At 41.5% G+C, this 26,809-nt stretch overlaps 1 protein-coding gene across 2 annotated transcripts in view; it reads right to left on the reverse strand.

Annotated features, from left to right (window-relative positions):
* Positions 1–1,124: 1,124 nt before the first annotated feature.
* Positions 1,125–26,809, reverse strand: part of SLC22A4 (solute carrier family 22 member 4) — a 46,720-nt gene continuing 21,035 nt past the window's right edge. Inside the window, exons 4-10 of one of the 2 annotated variants that reach the window (XM_055547918.1) lie at positions 23,196–23,367; positions 18,808–18,934; positions 14,684–14,784; positions 9,743–9,957; positions 8,321–8,503; positions 6,033–6,168; positions 1,125–2,553 (exon numbers count right to left, since the gene is read on the reverse strand). In XM_055547918.1, coding sequence (XP_055403893.1) covers positions 2,478–2,553; positions 6,033–6,168; positions 8,321–8,503; positions 9,743–9,957; positions 14,684–14,784; positions 18,808–18,934; positions 23,196–23,367 — 1,010 coding nt within the window. In that variant the 3' untranslated portion in view covers positions 1,125–2,477. The remainder of the gene's footprint in view (positions 2,554–6,032; positions 6,169–8,320; positions 8,504–9,742; positions 9,958–14,683; positions 14,785–18,807; positions 18,935–23,195; positions 23,368–26,809) is intronic. The other variant, XM_055547925.1, reaches the window with a different exon arrangement.

Raw genomic sequence — 26,809 nt, forward strand, 5'->3', positions numbered from 1 at the left:
TTCATTTTTACATTAAAAAAAAAGCTTTAAGAGCATTTTATACTTCAGCATTTAAAAATTTGAATGTCTATGTTTCAAACAACATTTTCACCAAGCTAGCATTACAAAGTATTTTAATTGAAAGGAATATCATCAAATGCCTGTTACATGCTAGAAAGCACTACAGTAGGGATAAAAAGATAAGCAAGGTGAGGTCCCTGGCCTCCCAGAGACTTATAGACACGTTGGGTAGGGGAAGGGTGTGGGCAACTAGACAAGAACCCAACAGAGGCAAGGTATAAAAACAAGTACCAAAAGAGCACAGAGGAGTGAACAGCCATTGCTGGTGGGAAGGAAGTTGAAGGAGCATTTCCTGGAAGGCAGCAGGACCTGCTCTTTGCATGACAGGCAGCTAGTATCCAGCAGGGTAGGTAGAAAGGCGATCCAGACAGGTCTCACCAGTGGGGGAGATAAAGGTGCCGGGTAGATGAAGCTGTGTACCTGAGTCTCCAGTGAGAAAGTGTAAACTATCTCAAGAATTCTAGTGGGTTTTAAGGTAACACTCACAAGTGGGATCAGTGTATCAGTAGGGATATAAATATGTGTTAGAAATATGGCAATATAAAGAAAAACTTTTGAGTTAATCTGAAAAGTTCAAGATAAGGGTCTTGAAGCAATAAGGATTGTTTACCAAGATGTTTCATCAAAGGTTCCTTTGAAAAATATTTAGATAGTGAATATTTATATTTGGGGATAATTAATTTTAGGAGATGATGCCAACGAGCAGCATGTTAAAAACCAGAGGCTGCCTGTACTGTAAACACAACATTGCCCTGGTAGTGTTAAAGGGTTAGTAGCTTGTCTCTCGGAGAAGGCAATGGCACCCCACTCCAGTACTTTGCCTGGAAAATCCCATGGATAGAGGAGCCTGGTAGGCTGCAGTCCATGGGGTCGCTAAGAGTCGGACACAGCTGAGCGACTTCACTTTCATTTTTCACGTTCATGCATTGGAGAAGGAAATGGCAACCCACTCCAGTGTTCTTGCCTGAAGAATCCCAGGGACAGGGGAGCCTGGTGGGCTGCCGTCTATGGGGTCGCACAGAGTCGGACACGACTGAAGTGACTTAGCAGCAGCAGCAGTCTCTATGTCCTACTCTTTGTGACCCCATGGTCAGCATCTCGCTAGGATTCCTTGTCCTTCACCATCTCCCGGAGTTTGCTCAGATTCATGTCCATCGAGTTGGTGATGCCATCCAACCATCTCAACCTCTGTCACCACCTTTTCCTCCTGCCCTCAATCTTTTTTTTTTTAGGGTCACACAGAGTCGGACACGACTGAAGTGACTTAGCAGCAGCAGCAGCTTGTCTCTTGCTGCTAAGAAAGGAGCTGCTCCTGGTGAGAGTATGGGGCCCAGGTCTTCGAGAGGAACTGTTTGCTATGTTATCATCTCAGCATGCCTCAAATGTGGTGAGACACAGAGCTGACATTTATCTTCTGAGCTTATGTCAATACATTATCCCATTTGTGGCTTTTACCTTGCTCATTCCTGGAACTGAGATTCCGCTATTGCTGACCAAATGCACCTGTGGTTAAAGAGGCTACAACTGCGTATTGTACTTAGGGAGGTATGTATTAAGGGAAAGAACTGATTTAAAAGGATCTCCAGATAGTTAGCTTGGATAGTCTTCTTCTGTGGTGCTGATTTCTCTTCGTTATGGGGCACACAAACCACCTCTACCAGTCTAACTAGTTTGTGGTTTTCCTGATTTTTTTTTTACCTAAAAAAAAAAAAAAAAGAAAACAAACAAAAAAAAGGCCTCTTAAGCCAGTCTTAGGGAACAGAAAGCTTAGTCAAGTGCTCACAAAGAGCACAACAAATGTGAATCACTCGATAGCCTGTGAGCCATAGCCTCTGAAATTGTAGCCAGGAGCTGCCTTCTTTCCTTCTTGAATGCTGACAGGCCATAGAGCCAGGCTGTCTCATCTCTTGATGCATTTCACTTGTAAATACTATTAGTATCTGCCATCAATTCTTCTCAAAGGAGCGTATAAAATTTGCTGGGTAGGAATACTGCATATAATTGGTCATTTTGAATGAGCTGGTTTACTTATACACACACATACACACACACACACACAAGCCTGACAGTTGAGTTAATTCAATGAATTTTTTAAAAATTTAGATAGTCTTTGTATTTGGAAATGAGTTTAATCTTTATATATGGGTTTTCCAGTCCTTGACCAACACGTTTTCTAAAAATCCGACAAGCCCAATTCATCGAATTAATTAGGAAAAGTCTCTAGAAATGGTTTGTTTTTAAAAATAAGGAGTTATCTGTAAGTCTGGTCCAGAGTTTGCCATACAGCAAGCATTTCTTAATGGCAAGGTCCATTTTAGTGTTTTTCCTCCTAGTCAGTCCTTTTCATCAGGAACAGCTTTAGTTTCTTCACAGGCTTATGGATGTTTTTCAATTCACCAAATAGGATGGGAATTTTATTAGAATGAAGTTATTATAACTTTGGAATTTTCTTCTTTCTCCATTGAACCTTTTGTTTTTTTCCCATATCTGAACCTGAAAATAAGATAAACGCCAAAGAAAATTAAATGGAAAAAAAAAAAAGCCAAATTGACACAGAAAAACATTTCTCTAGTCAATGAACAAGTAATTACTTTAAAAAGAACCTCATGAGTATAGCTAGCACTAGTATTCACAATTTTATAGTTTCACTGAGGAAAGAATAGAGTGGTAAGCATGAAGTACTTGGTAAGGTAAAGTTGATATTGAAGTAGTTTCATCATTAGGAGAAACAGCCTATCAAAACTGGGCATCTTTTGCTATATACCTCCAGTCTGGATCACAACCCATTCACATATGGACTTATTTTTTATCATGGCTATGCACTGCAAAACCAATACAATATTGTAAAGTAAAAAAAAATAATAATAATAAAATAAAATAAAAAGTAAACAACAACAATAAAAAACACATTATCTTATATAATGTCACAAAAGCCATATGAACTATTCCCATATAACAGATGGGAATACTGAGGTCTAGTGAAAACTAAGCGAATTGCCCAAGTTTGCAGTAGATTTGGGTTTTGAAACCAGGCAGTTTCCCTCTAGAATCTGAACTTCTCTTCGACTTCCCTGGTGGCCCGGTGGTTGAGAATCCGCCTAACAATTCAGGGGACATGGATTCAAGCCCTGGCTGGGGAAGCTCCCATGCGCTGCGGCGCCAATAAGTTTTAGAGCCACCGCTGCTGAGCCAGCGCTCTAGAGCCTGCGAGCCCCAGCTCCTGAAGCCCGCGTGCCTAGAGCCGTGCTCCGCAACAAGAGAAACCACTGCAATGAGAAACCTGCACGCCACAGCGCAGAGGAGCCCTTGCTTGCCACATCTAGAGAAACCCTGCAGCAACGGAGACCCAGTGTGGACAAAAATAAATAAATAAAAATAAATGAACCTTAAACTTCTACTACCATACCACTGATCTTTTAAATGTTTGCCAGTCTGTGTTGTCATAGAAAGATATTTGATTTTTGTCCCTGGTTTCTGAATAGAGCTTCTAAAATCCCTTGTAATTTTCTGAGTGACAAGGGTAACAGGAGTGTCTTGCCTCTTATTCTAATGAAGTGACTCTTGGTGAGTCCCTAGATAGCTTCACGATGGAGGCTGGTTTCCAGAAAGATCGAGCCTTGACTAGAAGCCTGGAACTTTCAGCCCAGCCCCCAGCCCCCAGAGAAGGGAGAAGGGCTGAGGTTAAATCAATACTGATCATGCCAATGTGGTAAAAACCTCCATAAAATCTCCTAAACGTTTACTGGGGTCTGGAGAGCGTCTGAATTGGCAAACATATCCACGTGCCAGGATGGTGATGCTCCCCAACTCCACAGGACAGAGACTCCTGTGCTCTGGGCCCTTCCGGACCTCACGTTTTCCCCTGGTTGTTCATTTGTGTTGTTTATAACAAATGGGTAATAGTAAGTCAAATGTTTTCCTGAGTTCTGTGCATCATTCTAGCAAATTCCTGAACGTGAGGAGGGGTGTTGTGGAAACACCAGACTTTGTAGTCACGTTGGACATGTTGGAGCTCAGGGCAGGCTGCCCCCAAATATGCCACAATGGCATATTGATTATTTTGCATTTTGATTTTGTTTTTGCTTTTGGTCACGCAGCATGTGGGATCTTAGTTCCACAACCAGGGACTGAACCTGCGCCCTCAGCAGTGAAGGCACTGAATCCTAACCCCTGGACTGCTAGGGAAGTCCCCATTTTGATTATTTTGAATTCAAGTTGCTTGTGAAGGAGCTGATGCAGAAAGAAGCTCTGGCCTCTTCTGTGCCCCTGAAAGCAGGAAATAAATCCCTCTTGGAAAATGCTCACTCCCCACATATGGAGGTAGAAGGACACCCTTATCACCAGAGATGGAGAATTCAGGGCAGGACCAAAAAATCTGTATAAATAAACCTTGCTGCTGCTTTACTAATTTACCACCCAGGACCACACTTCATTTAAATTCTTTACTAATTAAGTACCCAAGTTCATGTCTTCGGCAAACTCCGGAAGATGGTGAGGGACAGGGAAGCCTGGCTTGCTGAAGTCCATGGGGTCACAGAGTCTGACACTACTTGGCGACTGAACAACAGCAATTAAGCACTCAAACCTAAGTTTCTTTGTCCTATCGATTCCTCTCAGTTTTATTGTTTCTTTGTCTAAAAAGTGTAAAAGCTGCCTGCTTTGGCCATGTCTGCAGTCCTCTTTCTGAGAGATCTCTGTATGCATGAATTCAAATGTGTTTTTCTGCTCTTGACTTGACTTGTGTCAATTTTATCATTAGTTCAGCCACAAGAACTTAAAGGGGTAAGGGAGTAAATTTCCCCCTCCCCAACAGCCAGAAATGTGGATAACCTTGGGGACCCATTACTTTACTTGTGACTGGCAGCTGAAGAGTAAGCTGTCTTATGGGACTGAGCCTTTAACCTGTAGAGGATGATGCTAGTCCTGGGTAATTAGTGTCATAACTGGATGATATTATAGGACACTTTGTTGGTGTCAGAATTGGTTGATATCAAGAAGAAAACTCTCACACAATCTCATAGGCCAAAAAATGATATTGCATTAAAAATTCTTTCTATTAATGTGGACAGGTATTTCCTTTTCATAAATATATTTGCCCCTGAAATGTTCTTTTCTATAAACTGCTTGTTCATGACCTTTACCAGTTTTCTTACTGAGTTGTTGGTCTTTTTCCCACTGACCTCTAAGAGCTTCTTGTATCTGAAGTTTATTAACTCTGTCTAGTGTGTTGCAGATATTTTCCCCCTGGTTTGTCGACCTTTGTTCTAATTTATGGTTTCACTTTTGATCTACTGACAATATCTAAACTTGCTTAATCAAATATGTCGATCTTTTCCTTTATGGCTTTTTGTTTTTCATATCATGCTCAGAAAGGCCTTCTTTAAGGTTATAAAATATTTATGTTTTCTTCTGGTGCATTTATGACTTTATATTTTTAGGTCTCAATTTTTAATCTTCCTGGAATTTATCATGACATATTTTGAAGTAGGATTTCAGCTTTTGATGTAGCCAAAATGGCTAGTTGAATATTCTACCACTTTTTACTGAATAATCTAACTTTTCCCCACTGATTTTGAAGTGCTACTTATTATCTCACACCAAATTCTCTTATTTTATTCAGTTGAATTTTGAACCCTATCCCATCCCAGTGATTTATTTTTCTATACTGTTATCATACTGTTTTAATTGCCGTTGCTTAATAATATGCTTTATTATCTGATAGTGCTACTCTCCACTGTTACTCTTCCTTTTCAGAACCTTCCTATTTATTCTATCATGTTTATTCTTTTTTTTTTTACATATAATTTGGGATGACCCAGAGGGATGGTATGGGGAGGCAGGTGGGAGGAGGGGGTTAGGATTGGGAACATGTGTACACCCGTGGCGGATGCATGTTGATGTATGGCAAAACCAATACAATATTGCAAAGTCAAAATAATAATAATAATAAAAAAAAATAAAGTTCCACTTACCCTTTCACTTTCTGCATCTGCTCTAGGGTCTCTGGTAGAGTTCTCCCAAAACTTTCAGGGAAAAAAAGAGTGATGATTCCGATCAGGACCGTCAGGCTACCCATGAGGATGTAGGGCAGAACTCTGTTGTAAGTACCTGTAAGACACAGGATGTAAGGACATCAGTTAGATAGAGGGACTCTCCAGATGCTCTTGAGAATCACTTTGTAATGGTGGCACACAGTTTTAAATCTGAATACTTACAGAAGAAAAAAGTGTGCAAAATACACAGTTTCTGTTTGGCAGATGTCATTGCCTCTGAATTTCCATAATTGTTCACCCTTGATCTTGCATTATCAAAAAGTCTTTCATGTCAACTGGTATTCTCTAAGCTGCTACTTAATCAGGTGTGATAGATGTTCTTTTGATAGAAATCTTTGCCTACCCAAGTTCTCTTAAGGTAAAAGTCACTGGAGATGGGGGATGGGAGGACACCACAGGGAAAGAGGTGGACCAGGATGTTGCAGGGACAGGTACTGGCTGTGATGACTGATATGACCTTTGCACTTGCCCAGACCAGTAGGCCGCTGTAGAAAGCTAGGTCCACAGAGCTGTGAGACTCTCAAAGAAAATATAAGTAATATATTCAATCCAATTTAAATCAATAAATGTCAGGCACTGTGGTTTCTTTCTGCAGTATTTATATGTCTTGGTTTTATATGTAATTGGAAGAACCACTCCACCTCTTCTTTATCTGGTGTTACTCGGACAGGAGAATAATAGATCTTCATCTTGCTTCCCTTCTACATACAGAGATTACAGAGGAATAACACAACCAAGAATTTTATTTGACAAAAAAAATATAAATCTTGAAGCTTCTCTAAGGCCTCTGTTGTCACCAACAGGAGCTGCTACTGTGGAACAGAAAGCGCTTTCTCAGACTCCTGCATTTCTTATGTAAGTGGTCCCCCATTAGACCACATGAGCATGGTTTGAAAGTATAGGGAAGATGAAAAGACACCATTCTACATAATAATGTACTTTCTCAGGTATTCAGGGCAGCTGTGTGGAAAATGTCTCTCTTTCTCTGTAAGGTTTTAGAGTGTACCTTGTCTGAGAATTCACATATGTCTTTGGGGATGTATTTGTGTGTGTTTGAACCAGTAGATAATCAATGAATAACTAGGAAGAATAAGGAACTGTGTCTCCATCTCTCACCAGTAAAGTTCTTATGAGGTTTAGGCTTTGAGTGCTAGCTCCTACATACATGGAACATCTCATGAAAGCCCTTCTGATGAATAAATATGATCACATAAAAGCTAAAGTTCCTGTACTGCAAAAAAAGTCATGAAGTCAAAAGGGAAATGATAAACTAGGAAAAAATATTTACAATATATATATAGAGGGCTAATTTTTTCAATTACAAAAAGCTCCCCCCTCAAAATATAAAGTTGAATAAACCATTAGAAAGATGGGAAAAGACATGGACAGTCAGATATCTTAAAAATAAATACATGAAAAAATGTTCAACCTCATTCATAGTTGAAAAAGAAATGAAAGCAACAATGATATCCATTTTTCACACAACAGATTATCAATGATTAAAAAATTGAATGATTCCCATTGTTGGTGAGGATGTGGAGAAACAGACACTCTCATATACTGATAGTTGGATTGTAAACCGGTATAGTATTCAGAAGTCAATTTGGCAATATCTATGACATTTTTAAATTGCTCCAGCAATCCATTGATCCATATATACAAAGGCTGTGGGGGTGTAGGGGAATGTTCACTGTAATGTTATTTGCAATAACAAAAACTTGGAAATGGTCTAAATATTCATCCACGAACCTAGTTAATTATGTGTACACATATATTAGAAGTCTATGTACTAACTAAAGAGAAGATAAAAGAACTACATATATACCAATTAGACCACATGAGCATGGTATGAAAGTATAGGGAAGATGAAAGGCAAAGATGAAAACTATATATATACCAATCAGGAAAGATATTCTGATACAGTGTTAAGTTTAAAAAAAGTCATGAAACAATATTTATGATATAATTTTGTGTATTTAAAAATGTGTGTGTGTGTGTTGTACAAAATGAAATGTCTGGAGGGCTACTCACCAAAGGTTAGTGTTAGTTCCTCTGAGGGCTGTGATTTGAGGAACTGAGAGAGTACAGGTGACCTTGTACAGGAGTCTAGTACTTTCTATGCTGTTTGCATTTTTCACAACAGAAAGTCTATTACTTATAGATATGTTAAAAAAAAAAAAAGGATAGACTGATAAGATGCATCTCACCTAGGTAAACAAAGTAGGGAGCGATGATGCTGCCCACTCTGGAGGCCATGGAGGCGACCCCCACTGCCATGTTCCGGACCAGGGTTGGGTAGAGTTCTGCAGTGAAGACATACAGCATGGCAAAGGCAGACGTGATCCCAAACTTTCCCAACATGGCCAGACCAATGGACAAGAAGTTGTAACCTGGAGAAGACACCCAGTGCAAACAGAGGTACTTGTAGAAACGATACTTTCTTAACAGTTGCTTGTTTTGTGCTAATTGCTTGTATAGAAATGTTTTATGTTTCATATATAAATATTTTCTAATATAAAGATATTCCCCAAATTACACTTCTTCTTCAAAGGCTTACTAATTGGACGTAGAAAAAGATGGAGAGTGAAGGGTGCTTTGAGCTTCACTCTTCTGTCATTCTAGATCATTTATGCATTCCGTGACCTTATCTACACTTTAATTACAACAGTTTCATAGTCAATTGTTAGCTTGTTAATGCAGTTAAGTTTAATCTTTGAACAAAAGAACCAATCCTTTTATCCTACTTATTATTCTTGAGATATATACTTCTATATATAATACTATATATCAATAATCTGTTGACTTAATGTTGTAACAGTATGAGAAACTTGGATGTAAGAGGAAAAGAGACGCAAGTATCTTTTCATGTGCTTTCTAACTACTTAAAGATTACAGACCATAAGAATCACTGAATTTATACTGGAACTGGCATGTACTACCAACTCTTAACACTTGTATATATACATCAATCAGAGAGAAGGTTTGAAAGTACCAAGAAATTAGCACTCAGGTTTATGACTCAAAGGTTTGAGGGATTAGGTGAAAGCTTCTATGAAGGGGATGCACCGGGAGCATTACTCTTCTTCTGGTGGTGATTTCTGACTCTCCGACGCTAACCCTTGTGTTTGAAGGGACTAATTTTGAACAAAGGAAATCACAGAGTTAGCTATCTCTTGTGTAACCGACTTATGAATGGTTTATTATGTAAAAGCTACATAAATAGGGAAGTGACTAATAATTAGGGTTTCCCTCAGTGTTCTTGCCTGGAGAATCCCAGAGACGGGGGAGCCTGATGGGCTGCCATCTATGGGGTCGCACAGAGTCGGACACGACTGAAGCGACTTGCAGCAGCAGCAGCAGCAGTAACTCTGATGGTAAAGCACATGCCTGCAATGCAGGAGACCCAGGTTTGACCCCTGGGTCAGGAAGACCCCATGGAGAAGGGAATGGCTACCCACTCCAGTATTCTTGCCCATTCTTGCCATGGACAGAGGAGCCTGGTGGGCTACAGTCTATGGGGTCGCAAAGAATCGGACACGACTGAATGACTAAGCACACACAACTAATAACTAGCCTGGTCGAGGTGTGGATCTTTTCTGGTAAGTTGCTAATATTGGATAGCTTCTTACCTGCAGGTACCAACTGAATTAAGAGAAGCACACTTCCTCCAAAGAACAGCACTCCAGCTATGACATAACGTCTGGGTAGGGTTCGAAGTAGCAGCCAGGCTGCAATGTAAGCTGGAACTTCAATCAAGGCAGAGAAGAAACAGTTCAGGTAGGGATCTCCATGTAAATTAGGAGTGTTGAGAGACAGAGCAAAGTAACCCACTGAGGTCAACATCCTGGAAATCGAAAGACAGAAACGACAAAAGGATGGCTTGAGTCACTTTACAATTTCACGATGGATAGGAAGTTGTCCATATCTTGGTACCTTACAAGTAGTGACTAGCCACATGGGGTTATTTAAAAGTAAAAATTAAAGTTAAATAAAACTTAAAATTTCATCCCTCACTTTGGCACTAGCCACACTTCAATTCCTTAGTAGCCACGTGGAGCTAGTGGCTACTATAATGGACAACAGAGATATGAAATGTTTTTATCACTGCAGAAAGTGGACAGCACTAAGTCTGAATATACAAATATTCAACAATTACCTATCCTAAGCTAGCTAATTTCAGGTTTCAGTAGAATAGCTTGTACAACACATTCTCATCCCTTTAGAGATATTATTTGAAGAAAGACTGTCACATCAGTGAACATAAAATCCATATTTCATGCTCCTCCCCTCCCCCCAAAAAGAAAAAGCTACATAGGTAATACTGTGGGATCCACTTACAGTAAATTCCAATTGACTTAGTAAAACTCACTTTAGGGAAAAAAATGAGTCTCATAATGCTTCAAGGTATCACAGAATGCACATTGCATATCCTGCCATTATAGTTAACTTCCACATAAAAGCTTTTCTGTGGAAAAAACACTAAGTTATATATAACACTATGCAGACTCCTCTGTGGAGAAACTTGCTTATTATCAATATGACTGAAAAGCAGAGAACATCTGAAAAATATTGTCAGGAACACTGTTGGATCTTTTTTACACATACTCTACTAGGTTGGAGGAGAAGGCAATGGCACCCCACTCCAGTACTCTTGCCTGGAAAATCCCATGGACGGAGGAGCCTGGTAGGCTGTAGTCCATGGGGTCGCTAAGAGTCGGACACGACTGAACGACTTCACTTTGACTTTTCACTTTCATGCATTGGAGAAGGAAATGGCAACCCACTCCAGTGTTCTTGCCTGGAGAATCCCAGGGGCGGGGGAGCCTGGTGGGCTGCTGTCTATGGGGCCGCACAGAGTCGGACACGACTGAAGCGACTTAGCAGCAGCTACTAGGTTGGATAGCACAAGGGCTAATCCAAAACAAAACAAAAAATGAAACTTTTTTCCTCTAGGATCTTAGTGATTTTCACATTTGATAATAAGAGCAGCATGAATAAAACTAACGACTACTTTATTGTTAGCCCAGGAGTGCCCCTTCTCAAGATTCATTTGCATCAGTGATACCTGCTGATATGTAAGAACTAAGTAGGTCCATTGTGCGGAAAGCCACGTGTCCAGGACACACTTGCTTAATTCAGGGGCATAAACTCTGTTATTGATGACTTCTAATTGTAATACAAGGTGGCTCTAAAATTAGACTAGCTGCAGCGTGAGCCTGGTAGTTCTGATTACCATCGTTTTTTGTGCTGCCATCATGGAGTAGGCATGTTCTTTCCTTTCTGTCTTCTTCCTAATTTCTTGGCAGATATATTTTTAAATCTTGCCTACAAAGTCAGTTCATTATTTATGTGTCTTAAAAATCACTCAGTAAATTGCTATTCACAAGAATAACAAGCTTGTCAAAACTCCAAGTCAGGCAGTGGGGACTCAGGTTATTCTAAGCTCACTGATTAATTGCCTGTAGAACTTGTGGAAGCAGGAGGTGAGTTAGCATCTCAGCTTCGGGCATCTGGGATATCATTAGTTTTAATCCCAGTAACTTTAGGAGGGGCAGGGGACCCTTTCCATGTGGGTCAAAGTTCCCTTTATCTTTTTTTTTTTTAATTTTATTTTATTTTTAAACTTTACATAACTGTATTAGTTTTGCCAAATATCAAAATGAATCCGCCACAGGTATACATGTGTTCCCCATCCTGAACCCTCCTCCCTCCTCCCTCCCCATTCCATCCCTCTGGGTCGTCCCAGTGCACCAGCCCCAAGCATCCAGTATCGTGCATCGAACCTGGACTGGCAACTCGTTTCATACATGATATTTTACATGTTTCAATGCCATTCTCCCAAATCTTTCCACCCTCTCCCTCTCTCACAGAGTCCATAAGACTGTTCTATACATCAGTGTCTCTTTTGCTGTCTCGTACACAGGGTTATTGTTACCATCTTTCTAAATTCCATATATATGCGTTAGTATACTGTATTGGTGATTTTCTTTCTGGCTTACTTCACTCTGTATAATAGGCTCCAGTTTCATCCACCTCATTAGAACTGATTCAAATGTATTCTTTTTAATGGCTGAATAATACTCCATTGTGTATATGTACCACAGCTTTCTTATCCATTCATCTGCTGATGGACATCTAGGTTGCTTCCATGTCCTGGCTATTATAAACAGTGCTGCGATGAACATTGGGGTACACGTGTCTCTTTCCCTTCTGGTTTCCTCAGTGTGTATGCCCAGCAGTGGGATTGCTGGATCATAAGGCAGGTCTATTTCCAGTTTTTTAAGAAATCTCCACACTGTTCTCCATAGTGGCTGTACTAGTTTGCATTCCCACCAACAGTGTAAGAGGGTTCCCTTTTCTCCACACCCTCTCCAGCATTTATTACTTGTAGACTTTTGGATCGCAGCCATTCTGACTGGTGTGAAATGGTACCTCATAGTGGTTTTGATTTGCATTTCTCTGATAATGAGTGATGTTGAGCATCTTTTCATGTGTTTGTTAGCCATCTGTATGTCTTCTTTGGAGAAATGTCTATTTAGTTCTTTGGCCCATTTTTTGATTGGGTCATTTATTTTTCTGGAGTTGAGCTGTAGGAGTTGCTTGTATATTCTCGAGATTAGTTGTTTGTCAGTTGCCTCATTTGCTATTATCTTCTCCCATTCTGAAGGCTGTCTTTTCACCTTGCTAATAGTTTCCTTTGATGTGCAGAAGCTTTTAAGGTTAATTAGGTCCCATTTGTTTATTTTTGCTTTTATTTCCAATATTCTGGGAGGTGGGTCATAGAGGATCCTGCTGTGATGTATGTCAGAGAGTGTTTTGCCTATGTTCTCCTCTAGGAGTTTTATAGTTTCTGGTCTTACATTTAGATCTTTAATCCATTTTGAGTTTATTTTTGTGTATGGTGTTAGAAAGTGTTCTAGTTTCATTCTTTTACAAGTGGTTGACCAGAGTTCCCAGCACCACTTGTTAAAGAGATTGTCTTTAATCCATTGTATATTCTTGCCTCCTTTGTCAAAGATAAGGTGTCCATATGTGCGTGGATTTATCTCTGGGCTTTCTATTTTGTTCCATTGATCTATATTTCTGTCTTTGTGCCAGTACCATACTGTCTTGATAACTGTGGCTTTGTAGTAGAGCCTGAAGTCAGGTAGGTTGATTCCTCCAGTTCCATTCTTCTTTCTCAAGATTGCTTTGGCTATTCGAGGTTTTTTGTATTTCCATACAAATTGTGAAATTATTTGTTCTAGCTCTGTGAAGAATGCTGTTGGTAGCTTGATAGGGATTGCATTGAATCTATAGATTGCTTTGGGTAGTATACTCATTTTCACTATATTGATTCTTCCAATCCATGAACATGGTATATTTCTCCATCTGTTAGTGTCCTCTTTGATTTCTTTCACCAGTGTTTTATAGTTTTCTATATATAGGTCTTTAGATTCTTTAGGTAGATATATTCCTAAGTATTTTATTCTTTCCGTTGCAATGGTGAATGGAATTGTTTCCTTAATTTCTCTTTCTGTTTTCTCATTATTAGTGTATAGGAATGCAAGGGATTTCTGTGTGTTGATTTTATATCCTGCAACTTTACTATAGTCATTGATTAGTTCTAGTAATTTTCTGGTGGAGTCTTTAGGGTTTTCTATGTAGAGGATCATGTCATCTGCAAACAGTGAGAGCTTTACTTCTTCTTTTCCAATTTGGATTCCTTTTATTTCTTTTTCTGCTCTGATTGCTGTGGCCAAAACTTCCAAAACTATGTTGAATAGTAATGGTGAAAGTGGGCACCCTTGTCTTGTTCCTGACTTTAGAGGAAATGCTTTCAATTTTTCACCATTGAGGATAATGTTTGCTGTGGGTTTGTCATATATAGCTTTTATTATGTTGAGGTATGTTCCTTCTATTCCTGCTTTCTGGAGAGTTTTGATCATAAATGGATGTTGAATTTTGTCAAAGGCTTTCTCTGCATCTATTGAGATAATCATATGGTTTTTATTTTTCAATTTGTTAATGTGGTGTATTACATTGATTGATTCAAAGTTCCCTTTAAATATTGTTCCCTTTGACATTTTTTTCAGTATCCAGTTCCATAAATTAAGTTGAAAGTGCAAGTCGCTCAGTTGTGTCCAACTCTTTGCCACCCCATGGACTATACAGTTTATGGAATTCTCCAGGGCAGAATACTTGAGTGGATAGCCTTTCCCTTCTTCTGGGGATCTTCCCAACCCAGGGATCAAACCCAGGTCTCCCGCATTGCAGGTGGATTCTTTACCAGCTGAGCCACAAGGGAAGCCCAAGAATACTGGAGTGGGTAGCTTATCCCTCCTCCAGGGGATCTTCCCAACCCAGGAATTGAACCGTCATCTCCTGCATTGCAGGCCGAGAGCAATGCAGCTTTACCAACTGAGCTATCAGGGAAGCCCTTAAATTAAGGGCTGTCCAAATAACTTAGATTGTAAAATTTTAATTTTGTCTCAGGAGGACCCAGGCCTTGACCCTGTCCCTTGAATTTAAGAAAGTCAGTTCTATATTTATATGCTTTATGTCACATTTCCAGATCGCTTATTACTTACCATAGCAGCAAAGACATAACGGTTATTGTAGCAATGTTCCGAGTCCTAAACAGGTCCAAAATGAAAACTTTCTGCTGCTTCAGGGGGAGTTGCTCCTGTTGCTAAAGTAATGTACACAACTATGAGATTAAGAAATGATGAGGAAGTATCTTTGGCTATGACAGTATATTCTTATGCATGTAACTCACTTCACTTTGAACATGCTTAGAAGTCTGGAATTTTCTATACAGTCCATGGAATTCTCCAGGCCAGGATACTGAAGTGGGTAACCATTCCCTTCTCCAGGGCATCTTCCCAATGCAGGGATTGAACCCAGGTCTCCCACATTGCAGGCAGACGCTTTACTCTCTGAGCCACCAGGGAAGCCCTTGCATGCAATAAGGGCATCTAAATAAAGGATGCTTATTCTAACATTTAAAAATATTTGTGGCCCATTTTAGACAGAAACCTTTAAAACATAAAAATTGGCTTCAGTATCTCTTTATGTAAAGCCTGACTGCTAACATAGATTTGCCTTGACTCATGGGCATCACTATGGGTGACCTTAATCACACCGAACTTTAGGGCCTTTTGAGTGGGTAGGGCCATATAGCCCCTTGGGGTTCATATCTGCTTTTTATACTTTTCCTGTTTTTGTCTCAGTGTCAGAACACACTTGGGTTAACTAGGGGACCTTGAAAAAGGTCACTATTTATCCTCTGTGAGCCTCAGTTTACCTCTCTGTAAAATGGGTCTAATAATTAAGCATTGAGAAGTTTAAGTGAGGTCATATATATAAATCTTAACATAGTATTTGAACCATTGTTAACACCCCATACATTTTAACTCTTATTTTAATTATTGCACCATTGAGGAAAACACATAAGCTGTCAATGGTTGGTGGTATTCTTACTACTGTTAATGGGCTTCCTTCCTTTACTTTTAATTTACTGAAGTTAACTTTTCATGTGTTAGGAATCTAGATAATCAAGCTTATTAGAACTGAAACTATACTATTTACATTAGCCAAGACATGGAAACAACCCAAGTGCCAATCATCAACAAATGATTGGCTCAAGATAATATGGTATATACACAATGGAATGTTGGTCATAAGAAAGAATGAAATATTGCCATTTGCAACAGGAGAATATTTCACTTAGTGAAGTAAGTCAGAGGGATTAAGACAAATATTATAAGTCATTTATATATGTAATAAAAATGCAAATGAATCTATATAAAAAACAGAAATAGATTCACAGACGTAGAAAACAAACATGGCTATCAAAGGGAAGAGGAAGGAGGGTCGGAGGGATAAACTAGATGTATGGGATTAACAGATACAAACCACTATACATAAAATAGATAAGCAACAGGGATTATTTACTATACAGCATAGGGAAATATATTCAATATCTTTTCATAACCTATAATGGAAAATAATCTGAATGTTTGGCAAAACTAATACAATTATGTAAAGTTTAAAAATAAAATAAAATTAAAAAAAAAAAAGAATAACTGAATCACTTTCTTGTACACCTGAAACTAATACAATATTATAAATCAACTATACTTCAATTTAAAAAAAAGGAATTGAAACTAAAAAAGTTACAAGGCTCTGAGTTGGAGAATCTCTTCAGGATAAAGTTAAACTCTGTGACTCTGTGCGTGTATTCAGCAAGAGGCCGAGGAAAGAATTTCCACAATGAAGGAAGTAAGAGTGCCAGACCTGCCCTTGTAGCTGCTTCCCAAATATTAGCATCTTTCTTTTTGAGAACAATCAGGCACCTCCTCATGCAACTTACAGTCATGTTACCTTTCTGCTTCTGGACTATCTGGAGTGAAAACGTCCAGAACATGCCCCTGGCAGTATTACCCAATTATCACAAGGAAGAAAGTCCCTGTGTAAACTGCTGGGACTAGCAGTCCTTCTGAAAGTTTTATGGGCATGGGACCAAGCACAGACAAGACCTGGGGATCAGGCCTATGCTGACAATTGGCACTTCCACAGGGTCCTTGTGAAAATGCAGATTTCCAGGTCCCACCTTGGGTTTGCTTAGTCTGAATCTTTCCTAGGGCTCAAGGGCCTGGGAATCTGTAATTTTTAAAAGCTCTTCAGGTGGTGGTGATAAGCAGCCAGATTTGGAAACCTCAGGACAAGAACATTTCCATATCCAGTGTTTGTCTCTGGCCTGTATGGAGCTGCCAAAATGCCTTTGGACCAGGCACCATGAGAAGGCTGGAGGTGCTTCAGAAAGGAAGCCACAGAAGCCCAAGATTGTGTTTGAAGATGGTATGACATGGTTTTTCTTCCTGTCCAAGTTAATGCCACTGCCCTTAACATGAGGCACCAGAGTGAGACGTTTATCTGTGTAATCCTGGGCAAATAATTTAACTTTTAAACTAAGAAGAACTGTGACTCAGTTACCCCTCCTGTGAAAAGGCCTACAATAATATGTACTAGCAATGACTGGCATGAGCATCAGATGAGCTGAACAATGTGCCTGGCATCTGGTGGGCTCTTTATTACCATTCCGAGCAGTTTGCATTTGTTGGCACAGGGCCCTATATATCCTCCTTCAGAGGACCCTAGCTGGAAGGTGAACAGGGAGAGATGACTTGGCCTCAGGAAAGCACAAGCTCCCTTTTCCTCCTCGGGTTTGTTCAGCTAAGGTTCAATATGCCTCATGGCAGGAAGAAAGCATGTGTTTTGACATTGGACTTTGTTCTCATTTGTCTATATAACTATGTATCTCTGAAATGTTTTATGATTGCTTTCATCCACATAGGCTTTATCTCTACTACTAGACTCTAAGGTCCTCAAAACAGAAGTCAGACCATTTATCCATTAAACATCAAAAAAAAAAAAAAAATTCAGCACAGCCCTGAGATCCAGAAGTGTTAGACACTCCCAATGTTATTTTTGCATCCAGTTAAATTGACCAAGGCTGGGAATGGAATTCTTGATCCGAAGAGCAAAGGATTAAGACATATTTTTCCTGGCAGCCCTCTGAAAGCTTGGGTTCATGGCCACTGTAATTAAACCTCCAGCCATCACCAAGGTATCTGCTTCTGTAAAAGGTTCCAAAGGCCAAGAAGAAGGATAGAGTACTGGCACACTCATCACCATCCAAAGTCCTGGGGTGGCCAGGGGCACAGATGTAAGCGTGGAGGCAAGCATACAGACTAAGAAGTATATAGTCTTCTTGGGGTGTCCTGAGCAGTCCCTGACCCTTCTGGCCATGAATGCCCTTGCCCTATCATTTAAGTGTCCTCCCTGGTTTGGACCAGCCCTGAATCACTTTGCTGTCTTTGCTGGCTCACCCTGTTTGCTCCTTGAGGACTTCCTTCCTCACCTCATCACTTATCTTCCATCTAATTCTCTTAACACTCTGGGTTATATTCTATGCTCCTCATGTGTCTAATTTTTCTTGTTTTCTCTGGGAGTTGGCACGAGGTATGGCCAAGGACACAGTGAGTCCTTACTGACTGTCAGGAAGTGAGTATGCCTCCACTAAATATTTGCTTTTTCCCATGGCCTCCTTCCTGCAGGTGTGAATCCACCAGGCTATGCTCTCAGGCCTTAGGGTTCTAGACACGATATAGCAAGACTAAAGACAGGTACAGCTTCCCCAGCAGACTTTGGTAAGGTTCAGAATACAGTGGGGAACCCATGGGTGGAATATCTCTCAAACACATTTTTTTCCCACTTAATATAGATATTAAAAAATCACCAGTATGTAGCTGCATCCGTGGTACAGAGCAAGAACTAATATTTAATCAACACTTGCTGTATGCTCTCTGGAGAAAGGAATGGCTACCCACTCCAGTATTCTTGCCTAGAGAATTCCATGGACAGAGGAGCCTGGTGGGCTGTAGTCCGTGGGATTGCAAAAAGTCGGACATGACTGAGTAACTAACACTTTCACTGCTATTTGCTAAGCAATTTATATATATTATTATATTTAATTGGTCCACAGCCCTTTGAGATGGGTTTTATCTCAGAACTTCATCATCATTTTGTCTCTAAGGTCTTGAACAGTGCCTGGTTCATAGTAGGCACTCAAAAATCTATTGGATCAAATTAAATTCCATAATCAAGAATGCACAGCTGATCTGAAGAGAAAACATTTGCAAATTCTTACCTCCACGGGATCAAAAACTACCACTGGGGCAGTTATGTTGTTTATTTTTGCAGCTTTTTGGATAATATCTTCAGCTTCTTTAAATCTTCTCTGGGATATCAGCCATCGGGGAGATTCAGGAATAAACCTAAAATTCATTTTGGATGTTTCATAATTTTTCACAGTAACAAGTTTTTATGCTATCAACTGTTAAGTTGCCCCCAAATAATTTTTATTTTGTAAAATTCTAGTTTGTCTTTTTAAAGAACATCAGGGGGGAGGCTTCATAAGATCTCTATTATTTGTAGTAATAAATGAAAGTACCTTCATGTTTGAAAGTTCTGATCAAATCATAAGACCAGTCGTTAGTTGTACTTGAAGCCAGGGCCCGCCTACAAGGGGTAGCATTAACTATGGGCATGTTGAAACCAGGGCAGCTGGAGAATACCACCCAAAACTTCATAGTCAGCATGGCTCATTACAGAAACAGAGTCTAGTGTCTTTTCAGTGTGTCCATCCCTAGGGGAATTCCTGGTGCTCCAGCTGGTGATGCTCACAAGTTTACTGGGTAAAAGAAGGCACCTGTGTTCCTTGGGCTTTTCCTTAGGCAGTCAGAGGAGGCGGCGAGTGCATTGACACACCTCTGTGGGATGTCCCATGGCTTTCAACAGATTCTCAGCTCAGTGAGTACCCAAATCAGTTGTAGGGAGGTAGCCAATGTGGTGTTTTTATTTTTTATTGTCTAGAAACATTTAAAAATTTTTTATTTTATATTGGAATATAGTTGATTAACAATGTTGTGTTAGTTAGAAACTGACTTTTTATTACACAATCTACCCACATTTTTAACTGATGCTCAGACATGGCTGACTTCTATTCTTTCCTAATTTTTCTATTTTTATTTATTTTTTATCATTCTTTCCTAATCTTTATTTCTCAGAATTGCTTAGCCATTCTTTTGCTGGCTCTTGTTTTCCTTAACTATTTGTCAGTATTAAGCTGTTCTAGAAAATAAATTATATGTAGCAGATATAGTCTTCCTATAATTAACAGGCCCCTGCAAAGCCTCAACAGGAATTATCTCAGAGCAAAACACAACATATCAAATAGCTAACCCCCATCTTCCGTCCCCAGCCTACCACAAGCACATGAGTTGAAAAATGAACCCACTTTGCATTTTTTGGAATACACGTTTGGTTGGTCCCTGTAGCAACTGTGATGATGTTAGGCCACTGACCCTTGGTAATTAGAGCTGTCCTGTCCCAGGGAACTTTCTCTGGTGCTGTGTATCTGTGCTGTTCAATGCAGCAGCCACTAACCAAATGGGGTTATTGAGTTGGTGTGACTGGAGTGACTGAAGAATCCAATTTTATATTTACTTGTGGCCCCTGGTGGTTCATATGGTAAAGAACCTTCCTGCAATGTGGAAGACCCACATCTGATCCCCTGGAGAAGGGACTGGCAACCCACTCCATTATTCTTGCCTGGAGAATTCCATGGACAGAGAAGCCTGGCAGGCTATAGTCCATGGAGTGGCAAAGAGGCGGACATGACTGAGAGACTAACACTTGCACTTTTTTAATTTTAATATGTCATTGCATGTGGCTAGAGGCAACTATATTAATGAAGAACTACACAGCTTGGGCACTTCTACTTCTGAGAGGTATCTTTTCCCAACCAAGTTGTTCTTAGACATATCCTACCTTTCTTAACTATCAGCTCTGAGGGCCATCACTGGCCTCAAGTTCCAAATGCTTAGTCAGCTAGATATTGCAAAACTTCCCCCATGTCACACCTAGGGGCTCCTTCCCCACCTACAACACTCCATTCATACTTGTGGTCACTTACTGCCAAGCCTTTTAAAGGAAATTGGGGACATTAAAAAGTCCCCAAACCACCTGCTCCAATTTTAAGCCCACTGTACTTAGGGTTGCTGCCATCTTAACTTGTGAATTGCCATGGTTTTTTGGTGCATAAATAATCAAGTCTAGCTCATCATTTCAAGTTAGTGGAGGGCCAAATAAGGTTTACATTACAGCCTCTCTGTAGATTTAATTCAAATTGAACAGGGGAAGAGTGTTGCTGGAGAGTCTATATCACATACTGAGTAGGCAACAGAGGTCACAGTAGCCCGAAGCCGTCGCCACATCATCCCAGCCCACCCCGATGGACGGGCACTGCTTCAGGAAATCCTACCCTCAAGGACGAAATGTTCAAAAGAGAGCTATTTTGTTTTTATTTTTATAGAAAACTGATAAGACTGTTAAACTTTCAGGACAAGCACTCAGCTTATTTGTCCTGGCCCCGGGCTGTGCTCTGTCTGGGGCAGTTCTGTCCTGGGTACAATGTGCCCACAGCCAGGAGCACTCATGGAGCAGCCCGTGGGCAACATAGAAACAACTGTCCTCAGGGCAAGAGTAAGGCAGCTCCTTGTGGGATGGACCTTCTGTACTAGAAACCCAAGAGGCTGACCTGTCAGAGTTGTTCCTTGCTGTGGCATTTTGTTCCGAGGCAAAGATCCAAGCCCCGCAAATTAAAATCCGTACTAATCTCTTACAGTCAGTCGGGCCCTTCTATTTTTGTTCTCTCTCTCTGATAGAATCATATAGTAATACAGTTGACTATAACATATTTTGAAAGTACTAGTCTCTTATGCTGAAATGACAACTAGAACCAACGAACACAGATTACCAAAATCATTCAACTGAAGAGGCAGTAAGTAACCTCTGAATAATCTTGTCTTGTGACTTGAGAGACTGTCTGGCCACCAGCACCTTTTACAATAAATTCAGTTAGCAGGGCGTGTTGTGGAGAGAGGGTGTGATGCTGATGTGATGTGATGATGATGGTGAGGATGGTGATTCTCATTCAAGAAAGTTGCCCTACTCTCAGACTGGGTCAGGAAATCAGAATAGTATCTAACACGCTGTTTCTCAAATTCTAGGGAAATAAGAAAAAAAAAAAGTGCTTTCTTTTTCCCATGCACACTCATGCCAAGGATTTGCATTGGTAAATCATAGCAGCCTTAGAGATCATAAAAGGACAGTAGTTTGGAGTGGTCTAACCAGAGCTATCAGGTCTAACAAGGCCAAGAAGTACTTCTGTCAGCCTCTATGGCTGCCTAACAGTTGCAGCAAGATGAAGGTCCTTCTAGGAAACTTCCTAAGGCACACTTCCTAAGTATGTCCATAGGACAGGGCAACCATGAGGGCTAGTCTAACCTGTGAGCCCCCAGACATGATCAAAAATACTTTCATTGTTTGTAAGCAGAGAGAGGTCAAGCAATTCAGTAAAACCAGTCACTGCTGGGAGATTTGATTTTGATATCATGAAACCAAATCAAGACTAATCAATGAGAGAGAGAGAGGGAGAGAGAGAGTACCGAACTCAGTAATGGGAAAAATCCCCTTTCCTCTTGTTTAAATATGGAAAAACCAAAGAAATGAGAAGTCTCCCCTAAATAAAACGTATGGCTGGGACCTTATTCCATTACTGTCATTCTGTTCTCTCACATAAAGTCTTCCCCATAGCCATACTCAGTAAAATTGGGGTCAGCATCTCAACACTTTGTTATTCCTACATTAATGTGTCAAAATTTGGTTGAAGGGTTGTGGGAGGAGTGAAGAGAATATTTTCTCTAACAATTAATTAAACAGATGTGATTTTCTAGCTCTTCAAGACAAAGCATATAAACAGGCACATCTTAGATGCTACTCATTATATGATAGGGAAGCTTGAGGAAGTTACATTAGTTGAAGCCATAGGAGAAAGAGATTTCCTAGAGAAAAGTGTCAGAAGAGCAGGGCTGCTGCTGCTGCTGCTGCTGCTAAGTCGCTTCAGTCGTGTCTGACTCTGTGCGACCCCATAGACGGCAGCCCACCAGGCTCCCCCGTCCCTGGGATTCTCCAGGCAAGAACACTGGAGTGGGTTGCCATTTCCTTCTCCAATGCATGAAAGTGAAAAGTGAAAGTGAAGTCGCTCAGTCGTGTCTGACTCCTAGCGACCCCATGGACTGCAGCCCACCAGGCTCCTCCGTCCATGGGATTTTCCAGGCAAGAGTACTGGAGTGGGGTGCCATTGCCTTCTCCAGTGAAGAGCAGGGGGGCAGAGCTAAAAATAACAAAACCCAACAGTACCATCTCCACAAACAACAGCAACCACCCACTAACAGAGAAGAGTTGGGACAGCCGAAGGGGGACTGGGTTTCCTGAGAATGGTGCTTTGTGGGACGGTGGGGAATCAAACCCCAGCACACATGCCCACCCCCAACAAGGGAAACGGTCTCTGGGCTTTGAGGCCTCAGCCTACTCCAGTGAGATCAGCAGGCCCACGCCAAGGTCAGCACCACGCTCTGGGCTCCAGGTTGCTGGCCCGCAGTAGGGGGCTGTCTGAGACAGAGCCACACTCACCACCACAGCGGGACACACAGCACCCCCGGCACCGTCAGCGCCAGCAGCAGCATCCGCCAGTCTCTGATGAAGTAAGCAAACAGTGGCAGCAGCATGTAGCCAATTGCAAAAAATGTGCACACTCCTAACGTAGAGAATATAATACGAACTGACTTGCCAAGAATTTCTGTTCCTGTTCAAAACAAGGGAGGAGTATTAGCATTTTAACTCACTTTAATATTTGCTTTTTTGCATCATTACCTGGCAGTTAGAGTTAAAATATAACCACTTAGAAGAGGAAGGAGTTATTTACCTCCTGGCCCAGAGCAGGAGTGGTCAGTGTGGAGGAAGGTGGGACATGACCCAAGACTTACCACTTCATAGAAGGATGAGTTTTCATGAGATTTTAAAGGAGCTGTAGATTTTTTTTTTAAATGTCTCCTCATGTCATATGAATATCATGCTCAGCCCTAAGAGGTAACCTCTTCTGAGAATGCCACATTTCCAAAATAAAAGCCCCAGGGTGAGGAGCAGTGAGGGTGTCTCAGGAGGCGTGGGAACTCTCCTGAGGGTGTGTGGCTAATGTGGCATTCAGCCTCTCCCACCATTCACCACTGTAAAGAAGCAGATATGGGTCTCTCGGAAACAGCTGAGAGTTCAGTTACTGAGCTGTGTTAGGACACCCTTAGCTATCCTTGAGCCCTGAGAAATGATAAAGAGGATCCAGCTGGCTCTGGAGGTCCACAGAGCAGGGCCTCAGTGCCCAGGGCTGATTTCCACTGAGGCTACACTGTGCCCAGGGATCAGCCCCAGGCAGACACAGTCCTTATAGCCCAATGAAAGACAAGAAGAAGTTGCTCTTCTGGCCTGGCAGGCGGCAGCCCTGGAGCTAGCCGCACATGGAGAGAACTCACAGAGCTTTCCCAGAACACCACAAAACCACTAGATGCTTGGCATCCAGCCCTGTTTTGGGAAAGGCTCCTGCTCTGCTCAGCGCCACAGTGGATGGCTCAGCCCAGCGCCACAGTGGATGGCTCAGCCCCAGCTCTTCAAGAGATGTTGCTTTCTTCTTGGAGTGTGCTTGATTTGAGACAAGGAGTCTGAGAACAGGCTCCTTCTGTTGTCACAAAACTCAGGCCCTTTCCACCGAGTCCACTCTTGGTCCTCTGCCCCAGGGTGGAGATGTGGCCAATGGCAATAGCTCCATCTTTTGTTTGAGATCTGCCCACCACTACTGAAAAGTAGCCCAGAAAATACAAAACAGATGATTTGAAGGTTATTCAGGCTTGGGTTTTAAGAAGGAGTTTCTTAGATGTGTTTATATGCTCTGAGCACAGGCTAAGGAATTAAGGACTAATTCCAGAGAAGCAGTAAAATGACCCTTTCTGCTGGTTTCCCTTTCTCCCCTCCTTCGTGCTCCTATCCTCACCTCTCTTCTTCCTCACTCAGCATAACTGACGATGTGTCTCAGTGGTTCTGTCTTGAACAGCCACTTCTAAAACCCAGACTGATAGAAATGGCCAGGATTGTGTATCTCTCACATCTTGGACTGCAGACAATAGCTCTAACCACCCAAGGCATTTCTTAGCCTTTAAACTCATTTCCAAGAAAAGGGCTGGACTTCTTTCAGGATCATGAGCGTTGTTCCCAGATCTTTTCTTACCTCATTAATGACCTTCCTGTCACTCCATAAGAAGACTCACCATGCCATGGTTTCTAAACACTTTGGCTGTGATTATCATGATATGGGAATGAATAGTGCTTTATTCCTAAGGAGAGATTCAGAAGTGAAGCAGCAGAGGATGCGATTGTGGAAAAAAGAGAGTGCACAGGACCAAGTGAGAATCTTGTAGACTCAAGAGGCCAAGGGAGCTCCCTCACACTTCCATGATCCTGATAAGAGAAAAGAAAGAAGTTACCCCACTGAATTTCTGGATAACGTCCCTCTTTAAGCTTGGGTCTCAGGCCAGGACAGAGTTGCTCTAGCTTTGCAGAGTACCCTTGGGGGACAGAAGCTTCATTAATCTACCCTTCTGCCCTTATGTGGAGCTACAGGGAGGGCACAAATCTGAATAGTTCCTCGGGAGCACAACTTCCTGCTCTCTGACTTTTAGAAAATCACCTCCCTTACAGGGAGGGCACAAATCTGAATAGCTCCTTGGGAGCACGACTTCCTGCTCTCTGACTTTTAGAAAATCACCCTGCCTTGAGCATCATCATCATCTTCATAGTTAGTATTGTTTTGAGCAGGCACTTTGAGCCAGGTTCCAGACTGAGTGTTTACATATATTATCTCTTTGACTCTTCACAACAATCATATAACAACTAATATTACTTCTGTTTTACATGTCATCAGCTGAGACTTGTTGAAGCAAATTGCCTAAATTCACACATATGCAATAAGCGGGACAGATAGGATTTAAGCCTGATCAGTTTAATCTATGGATATAGTCCAAAAAACACACAATTACATGGGAGCAAAGCCTTCACCCTGTCAAGCTGTCCTTTGACTGCGTTCTAGTGGAGACGTGTGTGGGAGATGGGTGGGGCCATACCTGCATTTTATAAGTTAGGATTTGCATTGCACCCACTTGGACTGGTCTTCAAACTAACTAGAGGCCAACCAGTCCTCTCAGAGACACCGGAAGAGGAGTCTTATTTCCTGCAGACCTCTCACTGCCAGCAGGTGTCACAAACTCCATGTGTTCTGCTGGCAGTGAGAGAGGTGACTGGTGACTTCTGGCTCTGCTCACTAGGGGCTCCTTGTCCTGACCTCCTTTACCCCTTAGGTGTTTGCTCCTAGAGCAAAGCCTGCTTGGTCTTGATCTGGTTGGGCCTCTGAGTATCACTTGTGAGTGAGATGCTGACTTCTAAGCCAAAGAAGCATGTCTTGGCCAGGAGTGTTTGCCTACTGCCTGTCACCACCTCCAGAATCTGAGTGCTCTCCCCGAGAGTGAGTGACTCGGAGGGGGCCAGGCTTACCGTCATGTTGCTCAGGGCCCTGCTATGGTAGTCAGCTCAGGAACCACTGGATCCCTTCCACGTGGAGGCAGGATCTGCCCCTCCATGAATGACCCGCAGAGGTCTGCAGACCCCAGCTCAAGAAACATGGCTGTGGTGCAGTTGCCAGGATATAGGGTAGGACCCAGGGTCCTCTATCAGCCACGTGCAGGGCTTGGGCCGCTTGATGCTCATTGGCTACTAGGGTGACTTTGATAAGTCCTACTTCACGGAGTTATTATTATGAGGACTGAGATTAATGTAGGTAAGGAGCCTAGTCAGGTGTCTGGCATGTGGCAGGTACTCAGGAATCGTTAACTCTTTTATCCTGGTCAAACAATTGAAATGGACCAGATGTCAGGGGAATGTTGGAAAACACAGAGCCTTTGACCAAGAGATCCAACAGAAGACAGCAAAAACCTCTCTTTGCTCCTGGAAAATACTCAGAATTCTCATCAAAATAGCAGATATTCCCTTGTCCTCTTTCTTCTCTATAAACGTTCATGATCATTCTAGTTAAAAGGGACCTTTGTTGTCTATGCATATACGCAGACAATTTATCTGTGCTCCCCCCACACTCCTAGACCCACAGCCCACATTCTCTGTAACAGCTGCCTTGGCTGCCTCTGCCAACC

Source organism: Bubalus kerabau, chromosome 1 (assembly GCF_029407905.1).
Source record: "Bubalus kerabau isolate K-KA32 ecotype Philippines breed swamp buffalo chromosome 1, PCC_UOA_SB_1v2, whole genome shotgun sequence".
NCBI classification, from domain to species: domain Eukaryota; kingdom Metazoa; phylum Chordata; class Mammalia; order Artiodactyla; family Bovidae; genus Bubalus; species Bubalus kerabau.